Source organism: Auxenochlorella protothecoides (assembly GCF_000733215.1).
Source record: "Auxenochlorella protothecoides strain 0710 unplaced genomic scaffold scaffold53, whole genome shotgun sequence".
Lineage (NCBI taxonomy): Eukaryota > Viridiplantae > Chlorophyta > Trebouxiophyceae > Chlorellales > Chlorellaceae > Auxenochlorella > Auxenochlorella protothecoides.
This window is the reverse complement of record NW_011934321.1, coordinates 584,378-603,839: the sequence shown is the minus strand read 5'-3', so window position 1 is coordinate 603,839 and position 19,462 is coordinate 584,378. Positions and strand designations below refer to the sequence as shown.

The window sequence follows — 19,462 nt, the reverse complement described above, 5'->3', positions numbered from 1 at the left end:
CATGGGAATGAGAGCCTTCCAAGCACCATCGCCCTCCCGCGTCCAAGTGTCGCGGGTCTATCTGCAAAGGTACATTGGATGACAGGATTCCTGCCGTGGCACTCCTGTTGGTGCGCAGCGAGGAGGACCGACCGATGACCCACTGCCCCCCTTGTATCGTGCGCAGGCCGTCCCAGACGCTGCGTCTCGTGACCGTGGCGGCGGCTCCAGCAGAAGCAACACACAGGGCCGCGCCCACTGAGATCATCCGGGCCAACACCATGCGCGCCTTCCTCCTCAAGCTTGGTCAGTGGGGAAGAGGGGGTTCTGTGGTTTGTGGAGGCCTGTAGATGGGATCCATTCTGGGGGCTGTCCAGGAGCCTGCGCGGCAGATCTTGCCCAACACACCTCGTGCATGCGGTCTCTTGGCAGCCAGCCCCGAGCCACTCTTCGATTTCCTGGCGCCCACAGGCTGGGACGCACAATGGGTGGACGGCATCACGCGGGACATTTGCCGCATGCCTGAAGGCGATGATGTTGCCAAGGCCGATGCCGCTGTGAGCTGGGTGTCGGGGGATGCCTGCGGCAGTATGGTCGTGTCTCTAATCCAGGCATGCACGTCCCGGGTGCTGCTGGAATAGCTGCACTCCTCCCCCTGTCTCTCCTCTGGGCCAAGCCCTACCATGTGGGTGCAAGACTCAGCAGGTCGCATCTTCGACGTTCACACCCCCTTGCAACCCATCCGCCCCCCCCCCCCCTCCCAGATCAAGTTCCTGACGGGCTTGGGCCTGAGGAATCGAGATGTGGAGAATATGGCTTCCTCCTGCAAGCCCATCCTCCGCGTCCCAGAGCCCCAGCTGCGAGCGGTAGTGGACTACCTGACCGCCCAGGGCCTCTCGGATGCCGCGCTGCAGAACTTCCTGGTGCGGAACCCTCAGCTGCTGACCTACGTGCCAGAGGGCGACGTCCTCACCAAGGGCCGCGCGAAGGCCAGCGTGGAGGTGGCGCCAGCTGGCGATGGCTCGGTGGGGGCCCGCGTGCATGTCTGGAGGGACGGTGCGGCTTTTGGGACGGCGCCGGTCGCGCCCCTCACCCCGAACAAGCAATGAAGGGCTGGCAAGCAGGAGTGGGAGCTTGGCGGAGACTGCAGCGCAGCCGGGCCTCCTCATCGCCTTGCGTGCACCGCCCAGCCACTTCGATCCTACTTCTTGCACAGAACATGTTTCAAAACACTGTAAACCTCACATGTCTCCACTTAATTCTAGAGGGGGTTGTGATCGGTTGTCCTGTGGCGTTGATGGGGCCACTGATTCCGGGGCGCGCAGATCGCTTCCCCAGAGCTCCACCTCGCACTCCATGCAGGGGGTGCGAAGAGGCGATCATGGGCTGCACATATACAAAGTGCAATATTGTATTGTGTTGTGTAATGGGGTTGACCATGCAGGCCACGCTCTTACAAAATGGCGCACTGAGCACGAACAAGTCCCCAGCATGGACGGGGTTGCCTGCCCGGGGACGACAGACTCGTCGCGGGCCTCCGGCCCCTCGGGCCTCTCCAGCCAAGACTCAGGGCATAGACAAAGTACAGCTGGGCCGCTCAGGTATCGTCTAGGCCTGCACATGATAGACATGCATTCCTTCTGGCAACGCACATGCCTGGGAAGCATAAACTCCCGGCAGAGTCCCAGATCCCCTATGGACACCGACCCCAGATGCCAGGGTGTCGGAGATTGGCATTGGAGCATGGTCCTGGGGGGACAGTTCCGGGTACTGGGGCTACAACAAGTCCTATGGTCAGAGTGATAATCTAGAGGTAGGCGGCTGGCTCCTATTTTGCATGGGGTCCCTCAACCAGAGGGTCATCCGGCCAACCCTGCAGATCTGCAGACCATGTATTCCTTAGCTTGTCCTCTTATGGAGCTGCAACATCGCTCTCCCAACGCGCAGGCTTTCAAGGCTGCCATGGAGGCCGGAGCCACTTTCCTGGATACCGCCGAGGTGGGATGGGAGGATGCACCGCCCGGGTCGCTAGTCTGCCAGGCATGCATCCTGCAGTTTCTTGGTGAGGGTCCACATTCTCCATGACTGGGCCCTCCATCCACTACAGCAACACCCATCATTCTTGGCAGGTGTACGGGTTTGGGAACTCCGAGCGCTTCATCCGTGAATTTTCTGCGAGCACCGGACTCGAGCCCGACGTTGCAACTAAGTTTGGGCCGCTACCTTGGAGGCAGAGCGCCGGCAGCTTGGTCAAGGCCTGCAAGGTGGGGTGGGCCAGGGAGCCCACGGTCCTCCAGCCTGATTCCACTGTGCATGGACCCTGCATGGTGTCAGCAGGCTCTGCACTGATCTTGTGCCATGGCTGTGGTACCCGACGCGCCCCGCTTTCCACCCATTCCCGCTTTCCAGGGCAGCTTGGAGCGCCTGGGCTCCCAGCGTGTCACGTTGTACTTGCAGCACTGGCCCGGCTTCTTCTTCAATGCCTTTGCCAACGACGCCTACATCCAGGGCCTGGCAGATGTGGTGGACCAGGGGCTGGCTCAGGCGGTGGGGGTGTCCAACTTCAACGCTGACAGGGTCAGGCGGGCTGCACAGCAGTTGCAGGTCGGTGTGTGGAATGGCGAGAAAGTGGTGCAATGGCGCAAGGAGGCGGGTGTCCGGGAGCAACACCATTGCCAACCAAGTCCGTGTGCTGGAGTTGGTGTCCTCAGATATCGTGCTCTGGGAGGCTGGAGTGCTCTGTGGACTGTCGTGGCCGTTCCAATGTGCCTTGCTTGCACGAGGGTCACCAGACTGACTCGTGACCACGGACAACGCAGGCGCGGGGGACTTCGCTGGCCTGCAACCAGGTGCAGTACAGCCTGCTGTACCGTGCCCCCGAAACAAATGGAGTGCTGGAGGCCTGCCGCGAGGCGGGAAGCACCCTGGTGGCCTACAGCCCCCTTTGCCAAGGCTTCTTGGTGAGGCCGTGGGATCACGAGGCCTGTATGGGGGGAGGGCCATCTTTCCTAGACAGAGAGTTGAGGTTTATGGTGCGAGCGCAGATGAGCAGAAGCCAGTGTGCAGGTTGCTCGAGGTCGAGATCTCGGGGCGTGTGCAAAGCTTCCTGCTTTAAAGCGAGTTCGGGAACCAGATGCACGGTCGACCTTATCTTCAATCCACTCAACCGTCCCGCACCCCCACCTTCCCTTTGTATGTTGGCAGACTGGCAAGTACAATGCAGAGGTAGGCTGTCCGAGAGCTGATGAGCACGGTGTAGTGAGGCGGCCACAGATTTCAGGGAGGGCGTGCACCTTCGCCTTGCAATTCACCACCTCATCTCGCCTCCTTCTCTTTCGGCCTCCTTGAGAAGATCCCCAGCCCCAATCTACCCATCCATCCCACAGAACAAACCCAGCGGGGTGCGAGGGCGCAACTTCAGCGCCGCACAGTACGAGGAGCTGGTCCGCCTGCTCGACCTCATGCGCGCCGTGGGGGCAGAGGAGGGCGATCACACGCCGGCCCAGATTGCCATCAACTGGTTACTGTGCAAGGGGGTGCTGCCCATTCCTGGGGCCAAGAACGCAGCCCAGGTGAGGCAGGGCTGTGTAGTTCTGTGTGGGAGGGGGTGTTGGGAGTGTGCGAGGGGGAGAGACGTTGCTTGGAAATTACACCGTTTCCAGTGCATCGTGGTGCCCTGTTGTGCATGGTTCTCAGTCATCCTGCGGTGCCTCTTGCGATGTAGTCCTGGCCTGCGATAGACCGGGCATGCTTGCCTGACCCTGCTCGCCTCGCCTCGCTGGGCCCCCTGGCATCAGGTGCAAGCCATCGTTGGAGCGACAGGCTGGAGGCTGAGTGACGGGGCAGTGGCAGAGCTGGACAAGGTCTCTGCCAGGGTGAAGTCCGCTTCAGGAGCACCTTTTGAGAACTGGTGATGCTGACAAAGTGTGTGCTGCCTTCTTGAAGTGTACAGATGAGGAGATGTGATGTCGAGGGGAACGGCTTTGCAAGGGATGTCAGATGGGGCACACCAGCAAGTGGGCAAGGCAGTGGCAAGCGCATGGTGGCATCCAGCAGGGTTTCCAGAGCCCGGCGACAATGTAGCATACGCAGCACGTGTTCTGAGTCTACGAAACTGGCAGGAGGCGTCCTCTCCTCCCATTCAGCACTTGGGAAGCTGCGTGCTTGTAGACCGTATTGAAGGGATGGGTGGGATCCTTCAGGGGCGCCTCCCTGGTCGGGTCGTACCCGTGCCAATGGCTGCGACGTGAGTATTGGAAGCGCATTGAGGCAGCGGTGAGGCGTGCTCGCTCAACACCGTCCCACATTGGCCTACTGGCTTGATCATGCAACCAACAAGCGGTAAGTTCTCCTTCCGATCTCAGCACACGGCTGCCCACCCGCTCACCCGTGCTCGTCTGTCTCCGGCCGCAGGCCGATGGCGGCCAGGCATGTGCCGTGCGCGCTGTGGGGCACGCCCACGCCGTAGCGCAGGGACTGCCCCGTCTTGGAGATGCCGGCGTGGGAGCCAGAGGTCCGACAGTGCAGTACCAGTGGTACCCATCGCCTGCGACTGGCCTGATGGAGTGATAGGCAGCACTGCCTGAGCACAGCGAACAGGGAGCTGCATGCGTGCTGACGCCTCGCATTGGGAGCCGCGCATCACCTGGGCTGAAGGACTCACGCCCAGCCCCCCATCCACCCTGTGCCTGAACAGACGCTCTCACCACAGCATAAGGGTTGGGCGGGGGCGGCGTGTCCCTCAGACTGCCGTCTGGCCACCGGAACAACCGCGCGCCGTGCTGCGCGGTCCTGAGGGATGAAGTGGTTGGGATTTGGCGGAATCATGCTGCAACAAGGGTTGGGATGGTAGACGGAGACTCACGTCTCGATGCAGAACCCTTCGCCACGCCCATCATGCGCCTCACCCCACCTTTTGCTGTAGTCTGAGACAAGCTTGCTCACTTCCGGACCCCAAGCTTTGGTCTCCTCTAATCCAGGTACATCCTGGGACTTCTGCACACAAGATGGGGTCGGGCGGGCGTATGCGCGTGTTTCGGAGGGTGGACCAGTCAAGCATGGTCCCAACACACGGCCTTGCGACACCCATGCCGCACACCTTGGATGGTACTCCTGGTGCTGTTGGCTTCTTGAGGGAAGTATACTGGCTGAGCTTTGGCATGATCCGGCCCTTCCGGACCAGGCAGAAGTGGTGAGCCTCAGACTAGGGAGGGACACAGGGACGGTCACAGCCACCGGCCTTCGCCTCGACAAAGGGAGCGGGGTACAATGAATGATCGCTGTGGTGTTTAAGATGCCCACCAAACGCACCTCTGCGTCGCGAAAGCCTGCGAGCTTCAATTCGATCGTCCCAAACACACCGCAGACGGGCCACGCCTGTCACGTGGGTGCGCAAGCTCTCCAGGTAGTCGAGCAGCCAATCCCACTGGCGGGCAGCCCACACCGGCCCAGTCAATGCATGGCCCTCACATCGAGGGTGTAACATTGTAGTGGGCTAGATGCTTCTGGCGACCGCCATCGTTCGCAAGGAGGTCAAGCCAACATGTGCCAGCGAGGCATGTGACAACTTCGGGGGTCGCGGAGAGGAGGAGGCAGATCTGTACAGCCTTGGAACGGGACTGACGAATGTACAACGTCGAACAGTGGGATGATCCGTCTACCCTCTTCGGTATGGTGCCTGCCGATGGGGTTTCGGGGTTGAGGCCATGGGCTAGACTTCATGTCTGATGAGTATCAACCCAGCCTCTTGCCATGCAGATGCCGAGTTTGCTGCAGCTTTTGAGGCTCTCTCACCCCATGACGGGGCGATGGTGAGGGTGGTGCGATTGCTGGAATGTCCAAGAAAGGCGAGCCCTGGCGATCCCTCCTTTTGTTGAGAGATCTTTCATCCCTATCCTCCCAGCTTGCACAGTTCAAAGACCCTCTGCTTAGTCCTGGCCTTGTTGCGGATCGAAAATCGGTGACTTGTCCCACCGAGCTGGTACCCACGGGGAGTCTCGACCTCTCAAGGCTATGCCTTGCGACGGATAGAGACAGCCAGGCGGCAGGCCACCAGCAGCTTCCTCCCACTTTACGGATCACAAGTCCAGTGGTTGCCCAGAGTGATCCAGCATGGGGTGGTACGAGGTGGTTGGGAGTCACTGGCGGGCAGTAAGAGAAGATTGCCTGCCTTTCAAGACATACTGACTCGTCATCACCCTGAGCAGCCCTACCCACCGCTTTTGCAGGTGCAGCCATGCACCCAATCTCCTTTTCGAGCCTGGCCCTGCCGTCACTGGCACCGCAAGATGCCTTGTTCTTTGGTGCGCGATGGTAGGGAGTCTGCAGGGTGGATCCTTTCTTCTCATCCTGAGTATATGTTACAATAGAACCCCTGGATTCTGATTTGCGTGTCTCCTCTTGCGTTGTGTGCACAGCAATGCAGCCTGCCGCTCCGGCTTGACAGTGTGACCAGCACGTTCATGATGTTCTCCATACGTCAACTCTGCGACGCAGATGCTGCGCTGGAGTCCGGGGGCGAGCTCATAGATTTCGGCAACCTCTCCTACCTCCCGTCTGAGGTCTGGATCCGAGGGCGCCGCAGGGGTCGTGGCACAGCTGGTCAGGGCATCATCTGCTTGCGAGGGAGCCCAACACTGCTGCGTATGAGATGCCCACCCCCTCTCATGCCTGGCCTGATATCTCCAGATGCGTGCCTTGCTGTTGCTCTTGCACTGCCACTCGAGTTCCCTGCTGTTCACAAGACCCTGTCCTCGGCCCTCGCCACCACATCAACTGATCCCCTCTGGACCCACCTGGACCCTGACTCACCTCGCACTCTTCCACCACGTGCAGGAAGACCTCCGCGTCCATGTGTTTGACCCCGTGCGCTCGCCGCGCCCCCGCACCCTCCCCGCTCCGCCACCCCCGGTGCCCGTCCTGAGCCTGCATCTGGTGCCGCCGCCGCCGCGCCTGCCCCCCCTGCAGCGCCCCTTCCCGGGCGGCCGCCTGGAGGACGGCGCGGCGCTGGGCAGCCCAAAGCGCGGGCGGGGGGGCGAATCATCAGAGTCGGAGCCCTCCCCCAAGCGCTGGCCCAGCAGCGCGTCCGGCTACTTCACGGACGACAGCCCCAGCCCGCGCAGCACGGTGTCCAGGGCGCAGGCCCAGGGGGACCCTGCGCCGGGGACCGGCGCGCGCTCCCGCCTGGCCACGCAGCCGGCCGCCGCGCCAGGCCAGGGGGAGCAGGCGGGGGCGCCGCCCGGCGGGCGGACCTCCGCCTACCGCGGCGTGAGCCGGCACAGGCTGACCCAGCGCTGGGAGGCCTCCCTCTGGCTGAACGGGCGGCAGCTGTACCTGGGGGGCTTTAACGGCCAGGAGGAGGCTGCCGCGGCATACGACCTGGCGGCCCTGGCGTGCAAGGGGCTGGGGGCAATGACTAATCACCCGCCAGAGGAGTACACCGAGCAGCTGGCGGAGATCGCGGGGCTCACCAGGGTGAGTCACGGGCGGCGTTGGATGCCAGTGTGGATGTGTGACCCTGGACCAAGGACCTCCAAGTTGAAACCCAGGTGGGGTTCCACTGACGAGCTGAGCGCAAATGCATTGACCACGATTTCTCTCACGCTCGCAGGACGAGGTGGTGGCCTACGTGCGGAGGCGCAGCAGCGCCTTCAGCCGCGGCAAGTCCAAGTACAGGGGCGTCTCGGGGCACAACGGGCGCTGGGAGGCTCGCATCGGATCCTTTGGGGGGCGAAAGAACGTGAGCATGGGGTTGGGGGAGAGCCAGTGGGAAGTTGTAATCCTCCCAGGGTTTCTGGCAGGTGCCCTCGGAGTCAGTGCAGCGAAAGGAGTGCGCACCCGGCAAGGCTTGGAAATGCGTCCAGGCCAAGCGATGCAGTGTTCCACGCTGCACACTCATACCATCGTCCAGGTGTCCTTTGGAATTTTTGAGTCGGAGGACGAGGCCGCTCGGCAATACGATCGCGCGCTCATCCTTGAAAAGGTGGGGGTGCCTGGTGTCGCTGTGGGGAGCACTTCTGGGTTCGCAGTTGGGACAAGGATGAGAGGAGCAGGCCCCAGCCTGGAGCTAGGCATCCTGTGCGTGACAGGAGAATGTTCAGGAAGGCCCATGTTTCAGGAACATTATGTTCTGGCATCAGCCAGGCACAGCCTGAGCAGATTCTTGGTCTCCACCTGAAACCCACCCCGTCCACACTTGTCAGGGTCGGAGTGCCAAGACAAACTTCCCGCTCCAGGACTATGAGCGGGAGGTTGCACAGCACGAAGCCTACCTCCAGAGCATGTGAGTTTGTGGCGGGGGGAACTTGAGCACAGTGCTTTTCCCAGGCATGCATACGCATACACCTGGCTCCTGGCAGGTTTTGTGGCATCTGTAGAGCGTGTTATTTTCTATTCGTTCATCTCAATCACCCCTTTACACAGGCCACCATCCAGTGTCCCAACATCCCAGAGATCATTCAAATCGGGCAGAGACACCAGCCCAGAAGACAGGCGGCGCAGTGCAGCAATAAACGGCGATGCACTGCGTCGCTCATTGAGACTGTCATGAGAAGATGTGCTGTGTTCTGACTCCCTGATGTCCACCAGGACTGCCTTGCTTCTCATAGAGGTGGCCTTACTGCTGTCCCACTGAGCTGAACTGTTGTGATTTGCCCCCCCATCCCATTGTATCTCCCATCGCCACCCCTCAGACAGAGCGCGCAGAAGAGATTCCCAGGCGCATTAGTCTCGCCACTGCTGCTCGACTCAAAAATCCCGGGATATCGAAGCAGAGCATCGCCCTACTGCGAATTTACGTTGTATCGGTAGCTCGTGATGTCGAGCTTCAGATAGTGCGACAAGCTTTGGACGAAAGTGGCTCGGCTGGGTTCACGAAAGCAAAGGTGTTCGAGTGTTCCTCGCTCGGGAAGAGGCATGCTGCCATGCACCTAAATGTGTACGTTATAGGAGGGCAGTCACAGCCTCTGGAGCTACCCGACCAGCTCACGGTGGGAGTATATTGTGTTGGAGTTGGGATGTTGGTGCTCAACACTTTGAGCACACCGTTTGGGGTTGCTCCAGGGCTTCTCCAGATGCCATGTGGGAAGTCTACATGCGTGTGGTGCATTCAATGGTCAAGCCAGGCAGTGGTGGTGTGTACTGTAATGGACATGCGCAAGTGGGACACCCTATTCCCATCACTCCTGCTTCAACAGAAAGATGTTCTGTACGCAACTGTGTCGAGGCGGCTGGACCTGCCCCTGGACCGCCTGAAGCTGGTCTCGAAGGGGCAATCACTGCAGAATGAGAAGCACATCGCAGCCCTGGCCTCTGGCGGTGCGGCCTGGAAGGTTGGTTCTGATCGTGCCTCCCAGCCCTTTGCTGTCCTGGCATCCAGGGACAGGTAACATCCTCATCCCAAACCTGCTTCCCCCTGCAGACACAGTCATGGCATTGGTGGTGCCCCGCCCACCGTCTGCCGCGATCCAGGCCCTGAATGCAGGCGCCAGCGCGGAGGATGAGGAGGACGATGTCACGTGCGTTCCGGGGGGTGCCCTCGGTGTGCTCGCCACTCTGAAAACACCTGCAGCGCCGCCCAACCCCGCCCCCAGTCCCTGGCCAACCCCGCAGGCTGCGCCTCGGCGACTCGGCGCCGGCGTGGCAGCGGGCCGTGGTGCGCTGGCTCCGCGCGCGGCGCTACCCCACCTGGCCCCTCCTCCTCGCGCTCTACCCGGGCGGAAAGTTCTGGGCATGCCTCGTGGCCTGGATCCTGGGCGCTCACGTCGCCGCCGCCCTGGACTTGGGGCCCATCTACATCCTGGCCACGCTCTTCGCCCTCATGGGCCTCAACATGGGGCGCCGCGCGGCCGGCGCCCCCTCCGCATATTCCATCTTCAACGGACTGCGGCGGCTTCCAGGCCAGCTCACTGCCGAAGATCTTGACCACCAGTTGCGCCATGGCCAGATGTAATTTTAAAGCAGTGTGGGCATATCAGCACCTGACGAAACGTCAATTGCACTGCAATGGTCAAAAGTTATCTTCCGTCGAAATGGGGCGCTAAGAAGCACCAGTTTGGGTGGAGGCTGGGAGCAGCCTGCCACACATCCCTACACAAGTGGGACACCCTCATCGTCTCAGTGCAAGCACACTCCTCCGGGCATCAAGGCCGTTTCTTCTGGGAGGGAAAAGGGGGGCGACGGAGCCAGGCGCACAGCAGTGGCGGCAGAAGATACGTGATTCACCCCATGCAGGCAGCAACAAAGAGTTACCGAGGCAAATCACACTCGTATAGAAGACGCCGTCTAGCAATGCTGGACTGCACAAGACTGGGTCGATGGGGAGGGGGGCGTGCGAGGGGGGCGTGCAGCAGGCAACACCACATCCCGAGAGCAGGTCACCGACTCCAGACCGTACTGTAAAGAAGCGCAGGACGCCAAGTGTGGCAGTGGGATCTCGCACGGAGCAGATGCAAACTGTGGGGAGTGTGGGGCGAACGGGGGCCCAGACGTGCAAGCAGTGTGGCCAAGCATGGGGCCCACGATGCAAAAGTGCAACACATATCTGGCTGAGGCGGTGGCTGGAGCCTTGGTGAAGGAACGGCGGAAGCCAGCTGACTGCAGGTGGAGGGTGGCCAAGAAGGGGGGTAGCGCGGGGAGACGCTAGCAGGCACACCGCCACCGACTGACCGATGCTGCTGTCCAGTGTGACAAGTGACTCGAAAGTTGCGCCGTGAGACCGGTGGTACTGTGTCGAGGGTGGCTGGGGGAGGAGGGGTGCGGGCGCGGTGCTGCAGGGCAACCGACCGTCCAGGACAACACCTTTGGCACAGAGCTCATCCGTAGGCTTGCGCAAGAAGAAACTGGCTCCTCCAGCGCTCCTCCACCGCTCCTCCAGACTTCGTCCAGCGTCAGCTTGGGCAAACCAGCTCAGCACAGGCCATTCGCAGTGCGAAGCAGGCACGCGCTCCCAAGGTGCAGGCAGGGGCGGGCAGGCTCCTTCCCAAACAGCGGCTTACAGGAAAGTGGTCTAGCACTCCTGAGTGAGGTCTGCTCTTGGTCCCCTGATCTCGACGAACGAAGTCTGGCACTGACGACTGCGAGGACGGTTGTGGTTGAGTGGGAAGCGATGCGAAGCTCAGCAGGCTCAGGGGCGGCGCGGGGTGCTCCGTTGGGTCAGGCCATGGCGTAGGTTGCGGCGGGGGGGGGGGGGCGGCAAGCTGGCGCGGCGCAGGCTCCTCAAGCAGTACTGGTCCACTGAAACTTGACTCTGGTGACAGGGGTAACCCAATATCGTCTGTGGCCCAACCGCGTGTCCACCGCCTCCTCCCAAGGGTCAACCCGGGTGTCCTGCTTGGCACTGATTGTCGCTGCACCGTCTCCTTGCGCTCTGGGGTCCTGTGGTCCTGGTCATGATGCATCCCTCTCCCGGCTACGGGCCTGAAGACACCTCGAGAGGTCGACCTTGTGCTCGCCCAAAGGGCCGCCTGCTGCGTCACGACGCGGAACGGCACACGGTGTGGGCGAAAGTAAATGTTGATTGAATACTCTGCAGCGGAGGGAAGGGGAGGGAACCGGCTCACGGGACAGCTTGGCAACACCCAGAGGGGGATCTAGAGTCTTCCGGGAGCTGACACCCCGTCACCGTCACTCTCCCAACGCTTTCCCGCTCCTCACCTTGCATGCGAGAAGCTCCAGCTTACGAAGTAGCAGCGCGCGAGGCTGTAGCGCGAAGCGGAACAAAACCGCGTCGTGGTTCGACATCTGTCCTGAGCGTCGCGGAGTCCCTCTCCGTCCTCGGAGGTGTCTTCCCCCTTTTCCTAGAGCTTGTCATGGGCACGAGGCACCAGGTTCCGCGGCCCAGCCGACGGAAATGCTGGACCAAACTGCGAGGTTGGGCGGAGAGACCGGTGGACTTATGCCCCCCGATACTCGTTCCCGGGTCGATTGATGACGCAAGTCCAGCTTTCCTCCCAGATCAACTCCCGGGTACTATGCGGGTGGCACAGGATGCATGGATACCATGGAACCCCACATCTCTCACGTATCCAATATCATGTAATCATAATGTACACCGAGTTATAAACCTCCCGCGCATGGATCCTCGATGGGCCGATCTAATTCAAGCTCTTAAGTCGGCACCAACAGAAACCTGCTTGAAGCCAGATGGCTCGCGCGAGTCCTAGGGCACACGCCTGGACATGACAGTCACCAAATAATTGTAAGGGTAGAATGGCCGTACATTGCGGACGTGCGCTTCTGGAAGCAGGGCTTGCGCCATTTAGTGCTTGCTTACCCACCGTCACCAACTCTTCCCACCCCGTCTGCCGTTAAGTCCGGCCGCGACAGTATACCTTGTGTGCGCCCGGGGATCCAACGTACCAACCGTAACCGTACATTCTGCCGCGGAGCAGGGACAGCAGTCTACGAATGAGGTACGGGAGGTGTTTGCAAGACGGGCTGCAGACATCTGTGCATCTTCAAGTAGCTGCTGCGGGACCAAGGGGTGACCACCGCTTTCAACCCTTTCCCATTCCGCACATGCGCCATGCCAATGAGGACAAAGATGGCCATCATCTGTATTCCTCAACATAGTGGCTCGAAGTCGCCATCACGACCACGGGAGCTGATGTGACATCCATCATGCATCTTCATCGATGCCTGTACGGCAGAGCATACCGCCGTGAAGCGGAAATCTGCAGCACCTGCTGGGCACACCCACACCGGGCCCGTAATGCATCCTCACCGAAACCCCCATCTCGCCTTCACACCTTTCACTTGCACACCAAAAACACACGCGGGCAGGCACCTGGTTGAAGAACGCCTCCCTGCGCAGTGTGTTGGTGACATTCGTAAGGAGGGGGGATGGGATGTGTCCTGCGGGAATGCAGTGTGGGCCTGGCATGGATGTGTTCAGCAAACACCCCGAATCTCCCGCTTTCCGACGGTATGCTCCGCCACACAGGCATCAACTATCTCGCAAGATGGTGGCCATTCATCTATCGTGGTCTTGATGGCGAATTTGAGCCCCTTTCTTATGTCGTGCACCAGTGGCTCCGTTGTGAATGCGGTCGCCGGAGTCCGGGGTGAGCTTGAGGACAAAGAGCGGTGCCAGGGCATTTGTGAGAGGCGTGGCTGAAGATAGCTGTGCCTCGGGAGTGAGAGAAGAGCCAAAGCCATGGGGTTGGCGAACAATGAAAGTCGCGATCCCTGCCACGAGCAGCACTCGCAAGTCCGATGTGGGCTCCTTTTGACGTCGAGGAACTTGGGTTGGTACGGCAATTCTCGCGCGTGAAGGAGGTCCACGACCCTCGCCGTGCAGGAAGTCGGTCATGGGAGGTGCAGGTTCGTTCGATTGCATGGGGGGTTCGCCGTCGTCCCCCGCCGTCACAGCGACACCGGCTGCTGCCATGGTGGTCGGGTGGCCCCACCCACACTGCGCCCACCCCGCACCATCTGCCGTGTCAGTGGTCGTTCCCTGCTCCCAGAGTGTGTCAAGCGTACAGCAAAGCATGGATGGGGGTGCCATGCCAGGGGCATCGCGCTCACGCCATGATGGTGGCGGGCGCGTCCCCCGCCCCCGCCCTCCCCGCCCGCTTGAAGCCGCGGTCCTTCCCCCGCCCCGCCTCCTCCAGGTTGCGCATGTAGGTCTCGTTGATGTCCCCCGTGACGTAGCGCCCCGTGAAGCACGAGTCGTCGAAGGCCTGGATGGCGGGGTTGAGCTCGCGCCCCACCCCCACCAGGTCCTCCACGCTCTGGTACACCAGCCCGTCTGCGGCCAGCACGCCGCACACCTGCTCCTCGCTCAGCGTGTGCGCCACGAACTCGCCGCGGTTGGGCATGTCCACCCCGTACACGTTGGGGTAGCGCACCGGCGGGCTGGCGCTGGCCAGGTACACGCGCGCCGCGCCCGCGCGCCGCACCATGTCCACGATCTGCCGCATCGTGGTCCCGCGCACGATGGAGTCGTCCACCAGCAGCACCGACTTGCCCTGGAACACCGCGGGCATGGCGTTCAGCTTGCGCCGCACCGACACCTCCCGCAGGCGCTGGCTGGGCATGATGAAGGTGCGGCCCACGTACCGGTTCTTCACCAGGCCCTCGCGGTAGGGCAGCCCCAGCTCCGCGCTGATCTGGATGGCCGCGGGGCGGGAGCCGTCGGGCACGGGGCACACCAGGTCAATGTCCCAGCCGCGCGCGCGGATGCTGGCCGCAAGGCGCGTGCCCAGGCCCAGCTGGAAGTTGTAGACCGAGATGCCGTTCAGCACGCTGTCGGGGCGCGCTAGGTAGATGTACTCGAAGATGCAGGGCGTCGCGGGCACCAGCTGCGGGGGGGCGGGGTTGGGTGGGGATCGTGAGTCGGAGCGGGGCCCTGGTTCCGGGGGACGATGGTCGACATGATCCTTCCGGGTCGGCACTCCCCGCCCACCGCCAATGATCCACGACCGGCTGCCGGTGAGCGCATGGGTGCAAGCTTCCCATCGGCGTGGCCCCACCAGCACCAGGCCAAGTCTGGGTCCTGCAAGGTCCGCCTGCATCAGCCACCCCTCCACGGGACGTTCCCCCGCTCCACCACCCAACAGCCTTGCCGGCCCCTCACCGGCGTGCACTGGCGGGAGACCAGGTTCCCGCCGTCGTCGATCAGGATCATCTCCCCGGGCGCGACGTCGCGCACGCGCTCGTAGCCGATGGGGCCAAAGGCGCAGTCCTCGGACGCCACGCACCACTCCTCGCCGCGCCGCCCCACGCGCCTCCCCAGCACCAGCGGCCTTTGGGGTGAGTTGGGGCGTGTGTGGTGGGGTGGTCAGGGGGTGGAGACCGGGCCCATGCTTCCCAGGCGCACACCCTGCGGATCGACATGGCATGCGCGGGACGACAGGCGCATGGGTGGGACAGGGGCCCCGCGCTCTTCCTCTGACCTCTCAACCCCCTTTCGATCCCCCTCCCCCCCTCCCTCCCCCCCTCTCCTTCCCACCACCATCAACAATACCCTCCACGCACCGGATGCCGTGGGGGTCCCGGAAGGCCAGCAGGCCGACGCCGTTGATGAGGGCGATGCAGGAGTAGGCGCCCTGGATCAGCTTCATGGTGGCCGCCACGGCCTCGGCCACCAGGTCCAGCTTCTTGCGGTTGGGGTCGCAGGCGTCCTCCAGCAGGCAGCGCTGGTGGGCGCGGTGGATCTCGTCCGCCAGCACGTTGAGCAGGACCTCCGAGTCGGAGCTGGTGCGCATGCAGCGGTTGAAGAAGGAGGTGCTGCTGTTCAGCAGCGTGCGCAGCGCGTCCGTGTTGGTCAGGTTGCCGTTGTGGATCAGGTAGATGCCCAGCGGGGAGTTGACGAAGAAGGGCTGCGCCTCCTGCACCGAGGACGAGCCGGCCGTGGGGTACCGCACATGCCCCAGCCCGGTGCTGCCTGCGCGTGTGTGCATGAGTGTTTATCTTGATTGGCGGGAGACTGCATCGATCGATCGAGCTGCTGGGAGGTTCATCTGCCTGACTCTTGCGAGCGCACCAAGACTCGACCAGATCAAGCATCCATTGCCGCCGATGAGGTATGCGATGGACAACGCCCCGTCCCCCCAGCTCCACCCCATCCCATCACACCCACCTGTCAGCTTCCCCAGGACGTCCTGGCTGTCAAACACGTCCTTGACCAGGCCGTTGCCCTTGTGCTCGTGAAAGCGGGTGCGGTCCGTGGTCACGATGCCGGCTGAGTCCTGGCCACGGTGCTGCAGCATGAGCAAGCCCTCATAGATCTCCAGGTTGGCGTCGCTTTCTTGCGTCGACACGCCGATGATGCCGCAGGCACGCGTCACGTCCCTGCGCATTGCAGGGGTGGAAGGTATTGGATGATGTGCCAGCAGCGTCATGGGGGAGGCACATGCAGCTGGCGACGGAGGCATCTTCAGAGGGACGGCGCTCTCTCCCACGCCGCCCCGGCCCAGTAGCCAGGCACCAAATTCACCGTGGTGCGCGAGTCCGGGGCCGATGCGCGGACTGGAACTGCCTGACAGGGGGACTGAGGGTCAGGCAGCTGCCCCTCACCGGACTAGGACCCTGCAGGAATGGTGACCGTGCGGCCACCTGCCGCACAGCCTTCCCGCCGACGTGGGAGCAGCCGCGCACCGCCGCACTGAGTCCGCGGTGGCTGCTCGCGGTGCTGAATGGTACATGCATGCAGGTCGTCATTGGGATTGGGAGCGTCGGGGGATAATGTTGAGAGGAAGGGCCGTCGAGCCTCGGCTGGTCCTGGCAGTCTTTGAATGATTGTGAAGGTGTAGAGGCGGTGGCCTCGTGGGGCTGAATGCGGAATGCACTGCCGAGTACGCCCGCGGATGGGCAGCATTAACGTCGCAGGGACGGAAACGGACTTGGCGCTCGCGCACGGCATAGCCACGTGCCGCGTCGCATAGGGCGCTGAAGCTCCAGATTTCAAATGCAGGGCTGAAGCAGTCCTCAAGGGACGAAAAGTTTGCGACCGACTGCTCCTTGGCTTTTGCTGAACATCAGAGCCTCCTGATTAACCCAAAAGTCACAGAGCTGTCACATCAAGGCCCATGCATTGGCCCAAGGCTAGTGTGTATGACGTCAGAAGGCACCTCAGGGCATGTTCAGGAGAACTCACCATGCTCTGGCGTCAATGCAATGGCAGCAGGCGCGGTAAATGACAAAGCCCTCTTTATCTGAGACGTCGTGCTCTCAGAGGTGTATGCAGGCCCTGGGCTTGCTTCACTTATACTGGTAATGCACATGCTAGCATAGGTGGGATGGGGATGGCCATGCTTACCCAATCTACATGCCATGATTGCATACTTACATTCCCACTTTGCCACCCCCCTCCCCTGCACGGTTTGCCAAGGAGAACCAGCGCGCGCTCGGCGAATGATCGCGCTCTCGGTCTGGATCTGCAGGGCATGCGTGAAGTCAGCGTCGTCCTTGCGCGCATCCACAAAGGGTGCTTCAAATCAGAAAAGATAGCAAACCAAGAGTCCCAGCTCAAGGGTCCGAGTTCCTCCGGTCAGCTCACGCTTCTGGAGGGGAACCCGCAGGGGAATAGTTGGAACCCAGGCCCCATACAGAGGAGCGAGCCGTCACCATGTGCGGCCCAATAGGTACGTTGAGGATGCTTGCTTTCAGTAAGGAGCGCGTGTGTGTTGGTGCCGATCCCTCGACCCCCCTCGTCGGCCCTGCACTCCGCACAGGCTCCGTCTTTGGGCTGGCAGTCTCGGCTTTTGGCATCGCGTTCCTGTCCTTCCTCGCGATCTTGATCCGAAATGACTACCCGTGAGTGCGGTCGGATCGCTTTCGCCGCTGCACCTTGCTGCGCACGGAGATACCTCCTCCCTCATGAGGGAAACAGCATCGCCCCTAAACCTTCCTCCCCCCTCCCCGCGTTCCTATAGCTACGTCGGCGAATGGTTTGAGCCCAAGGGTGAGGGCGGTGAGCCCCCGGTTCCCATTGCAGAACAGAGGGCGGCTGCGGAGCATGGCCTTTGGGTGGCGGTAGCCATCTACGCCGTGCTGCTCATCATCTCCTCCTTGTCGGTGTGCCTGCACCGGGTGCGAGGCACCTTATGAATCGCGCCGCAGAGCATGCCGGCTGGGTACACGGGGAGCGCCAGGGGCTGGTACTCACGCCTCCGCCAATATTGGCTCCGACTGCGAACCCATGGTAGTGGGCGAAAGCTGGATCTCAAAGAAGCCTGAGGTGGCGGGATGCTGGCATGCGTGCGCTGGTGCTGTGGGACCCCTTGCACTCTCTCTAGGTCTTGACCATTGTCTCTTCACCCGCCGTAATGTATCTTTTAGTATGGAAGCCCATTGGAGAAGGCGGGGTCGATTGCATGTGCAAGGTGTGTATCCAACTTGCAAGAGCTGTCAGGTCATTGACCGCACGCCACCTCCAGATCGCAGTAGAATTGCATCTCCAAGCGCCCTAGGTGCGAGGCGCACCACCCATCGTTGCCTCCGGCAGCCGCTCAATCGAGTAGCGATGGGACTGTATGTACATGATTGGCACTCCAGGAATCTGTGTGCAGTGAGGTGGGCAAAGGCAATCAAGCCTCGAGGGACTCTGAGGGACAAGAGGAGCTGGATCAAAAGGGTCGTGTACAGGAGGAGATGTCCAGCTCTCAACAAGAGCGCACTCGGCCACCCACGCCATGCAGCAGCTCCAGCTGCATCCCGACAATTCGCCTCCACCAGAGAGCAAGCCACACACACACCTTTCGGATCCGGCGGCGCAAGTCTCTATCGCAGGTAGCAACAATGTAGCATCTATGCTGCTTCACCAGGTCGCAGATGCAGTCATCGGCATACGTTCCCTTGTGTGAGCAGGGCAGCCTGGTAAATCGTGGATCCTGCACGCATTGTAGGTGTCATGGGCCTAAGCAAGCCACCAGCTCGAGCATCAGAGTGACTCACTGCGGAACTCAGCTGGAGATGCCACTTCTCATGCAAGCGTTTCACACCAGCTCCACCAACAGACCTTGGCAATCTTGAGCGCCACGCGGTACTTCTGCCCCAGTTTCTCCAGTTCCGCCATGACGCAGTCGCAAATGCATGGGGTGCACTCCGCATACAAACAGTCCATCATGCCCTTGACCAGGTCAATCTGACAGGTTGAAGGGGTGTCCGAGAATGAGCCGCTGGACTGCTCACCAGCGAGTCCCACACTGCTTGTCATCACTGCGATGGAACACAGCCATGTGAGACAACGACCGATCTCAAAGCATTCCATCTCACCTTGTTACGAATTGAGAAATTGATGAAATTCGTATCTATGAGGACCTGGTAGGGCGGTCCGAGCTGCGTATTGTACCTGAAGAACAGAGCTGATGGCGTTTTATCTCTGCATGGGTGTTGTTTGGAGGGGGAGAGGGTTGTATGATAAGGATGACAGAGATTTCTCCAGACCCAAGCTGTGTCGCTCGGGAACACCCACTCCTGATCCTGAATAATAAAAGCTACACATCGTACATGTGTCGAACCTCATCCTCTGGCTTTGTCTTCTTCATAGGAGGCCTGTGGCAAGAGGAAGCAGGACCAGAGCTTGGACACAAGGCTACATGCATAGCATACAACAAGCGGAGCGCCCACGCCGACACTCACGGTTTCACGTCCTTCAGGCTCATCATCCTCTTGACCTCCGCAAACTTCCGCGTCTTCTTTGCTTTTCCCATGTCGCTCTGTGTCTACTTCTGCAGGCCAGTAAGGGCCGCCCAACCCGATAGGCAACAGGAGAGTTTAGCGGGGTCTCTCTCTGGTCAGTACGAAGCGCGTTGCTATTTGTCTAGAATGGAATAGGGTGTGTGATACATACAGTTTATTCTTCGGCTGACATGGGAGCAGAGACATGCTTCTGGCAAGACCCCGAGTATTTACTGTCAGAAGGCCGTGGTCCATGTCTGCGCGCCGGCGCCTGATTCGCGCGTCTCGCAGATGCACAAGCAGGAACTTGATGCCCACACGCATGCATGACACATGTATGTATATCTATCCCCAATTCGTC

At 61.2% G+C, this 19,462-nt stretch overlaps 7 protein-coding genes across 7 annotated transcripts; 4 read left to right on the top strand and 3 right to left on the bottom strand.

Annotated features, from left to right (window-relative positions):
* Positions 1-7: 7 nt before the first annotated feature.
* On the top strand, positions 8-3,893 carry F751_4623 (putative oxidoreductase, chloroplastic; the record flags this gene model as incomplete). Its single annotated transcript, XM_011402018.1, has 12 exons — positions 8-69; positions 167-285; positions 412-536; positions 744-1,035; positions 1,692-1,792; positions 1,927-1,977; positions 2,109-2,243; positions 2,389-2,556; positions 2,799-2,939; positions 3,184-3,204; positions 3,366-3,551; positions 3,777-3,893. 12 exons carry the CDS (start codon positions 8-10, stop codon positions 3,891-3,893), a joined length of 1,518 nt encoding a protein of 505 aa, XP_011400320.1.
* A 2,550-nt stretch (positions 3,894-6,443) lies between these two features.
* F751_4622 (AP2-like ethylene-responsive transcription factor PLT2) lies at positions 6,444-8,264 on the top strand (the record flags this gene model as incomplete). The annotated part of the gene is made up of 5 exons (XM_011402017.1): positions 6,444-6,539; positions 6,814-7,452; positions 7,589-7,717; positions 7,889-7,960; positions 8,181-8,264. The coding sequence occupies 5 exons, from the start codon at positions 6,444-6,446 to the stop codon at positions 8,262-8,264; spliced, it is 1,020 nt and encodes a 339-aa protein (XP_011400319.1).
* A 1,717-nt stretch (positions 8,265-9,981) lies between these two features.
* On the top strand, positions 9,982-10,377 carry F751_4621 (hypothetical protein; the record flags this gene model as incomplete). Its single annotated transcript, XM_011402016.1, has 1 exon — positions 9,982-10,377. The coding sequence occupies one exon, from the start codon at positions 9,982-9,984 to the stop codon at positions 10,375-10,377; it is 396 nt and encodes a 131-aa protein (XP_011400318.1).
* A 2,490-nt stretch (positions 10,378-12,867) lies between these two features.
* F751_4620 (hypothetical protein) lies at positions 12,868-13,134 on the bottom strand (the record flags this gene model as incomplete). Its single annotated transcript, XM_011402015.1, has 1 exon — positions 12,868-13,134. The coding sequence occupies one exon, from the start codon at positions 13,132-13,134 to the stop codon at positions 12,868-12,870; it is 267 nt and encodes an 88-aa protein (XP_011400317.1).
* A 365-nt stretch (positions 13,135-13,499) lies between these two features.
* Positions 13,500-15,779, bottom strand: F751_4619 (Amidophosphoribosyltransferase; the record flags this gene model as incomplete). The annotated part of the gene is made up of 4 exons (XM_011402014.1): positions 13,500-14,279; positions 14,555-14,723; positions 14,956-15,364; positions 15,560-15,779. The coding sequence occupies 4 exons, from the start codon at positions 15,777-15,779 to the stop codon at positions 13,500-13,502; spliced, it is 1,578 nt and encodes a 525-aa protein (XP_011400316.1).
* Positions 15,780-17,047: 1,268 nt separating this feature from the next.
* On the top strand, positions 17,048-17,529 carry F751_4618 (hypothetical protein; the record flags this gene model as incomplete). The annotated part of the gene is made up of 3 exons (XM_011402013.1): positions 17,048-17,063; positions 17,154-17,235; positions 17,355-17,529. The coding sequence occupies 3 exons, from the start codon at positions 17,048-17,050 to the stop codon at positions 17,527-17,529; spliced, it is 273 nt and encodes a 90-aa protein (XP_011400315.1).
* Positions 17,530-17,887: 358 nt separating this feature from the next.
* On the bottom strand, positions 17,888-19,133 carry F751_4617 (RRNA-processing protein FCF1-like protein; the record flags this gene model as incomplete). Its single annotated transcript, XM_011402012.1, has 5 exons — positions 17,888-17,980; positions 18,440-18,565; positions 18,697-18,802; positions 18,931-18,975; positions 19,063-19,133. The coding sequence occupies 5 exons, from the start codon at positions 19,131-19,133 to the stop codon at positions 17,888-17,890; spliced, it is 441 nt and encodes a 146-aa protein (XP_011400314.1).
* Positions 19,134-19,462: the final 329 nt, after the last annotated feature.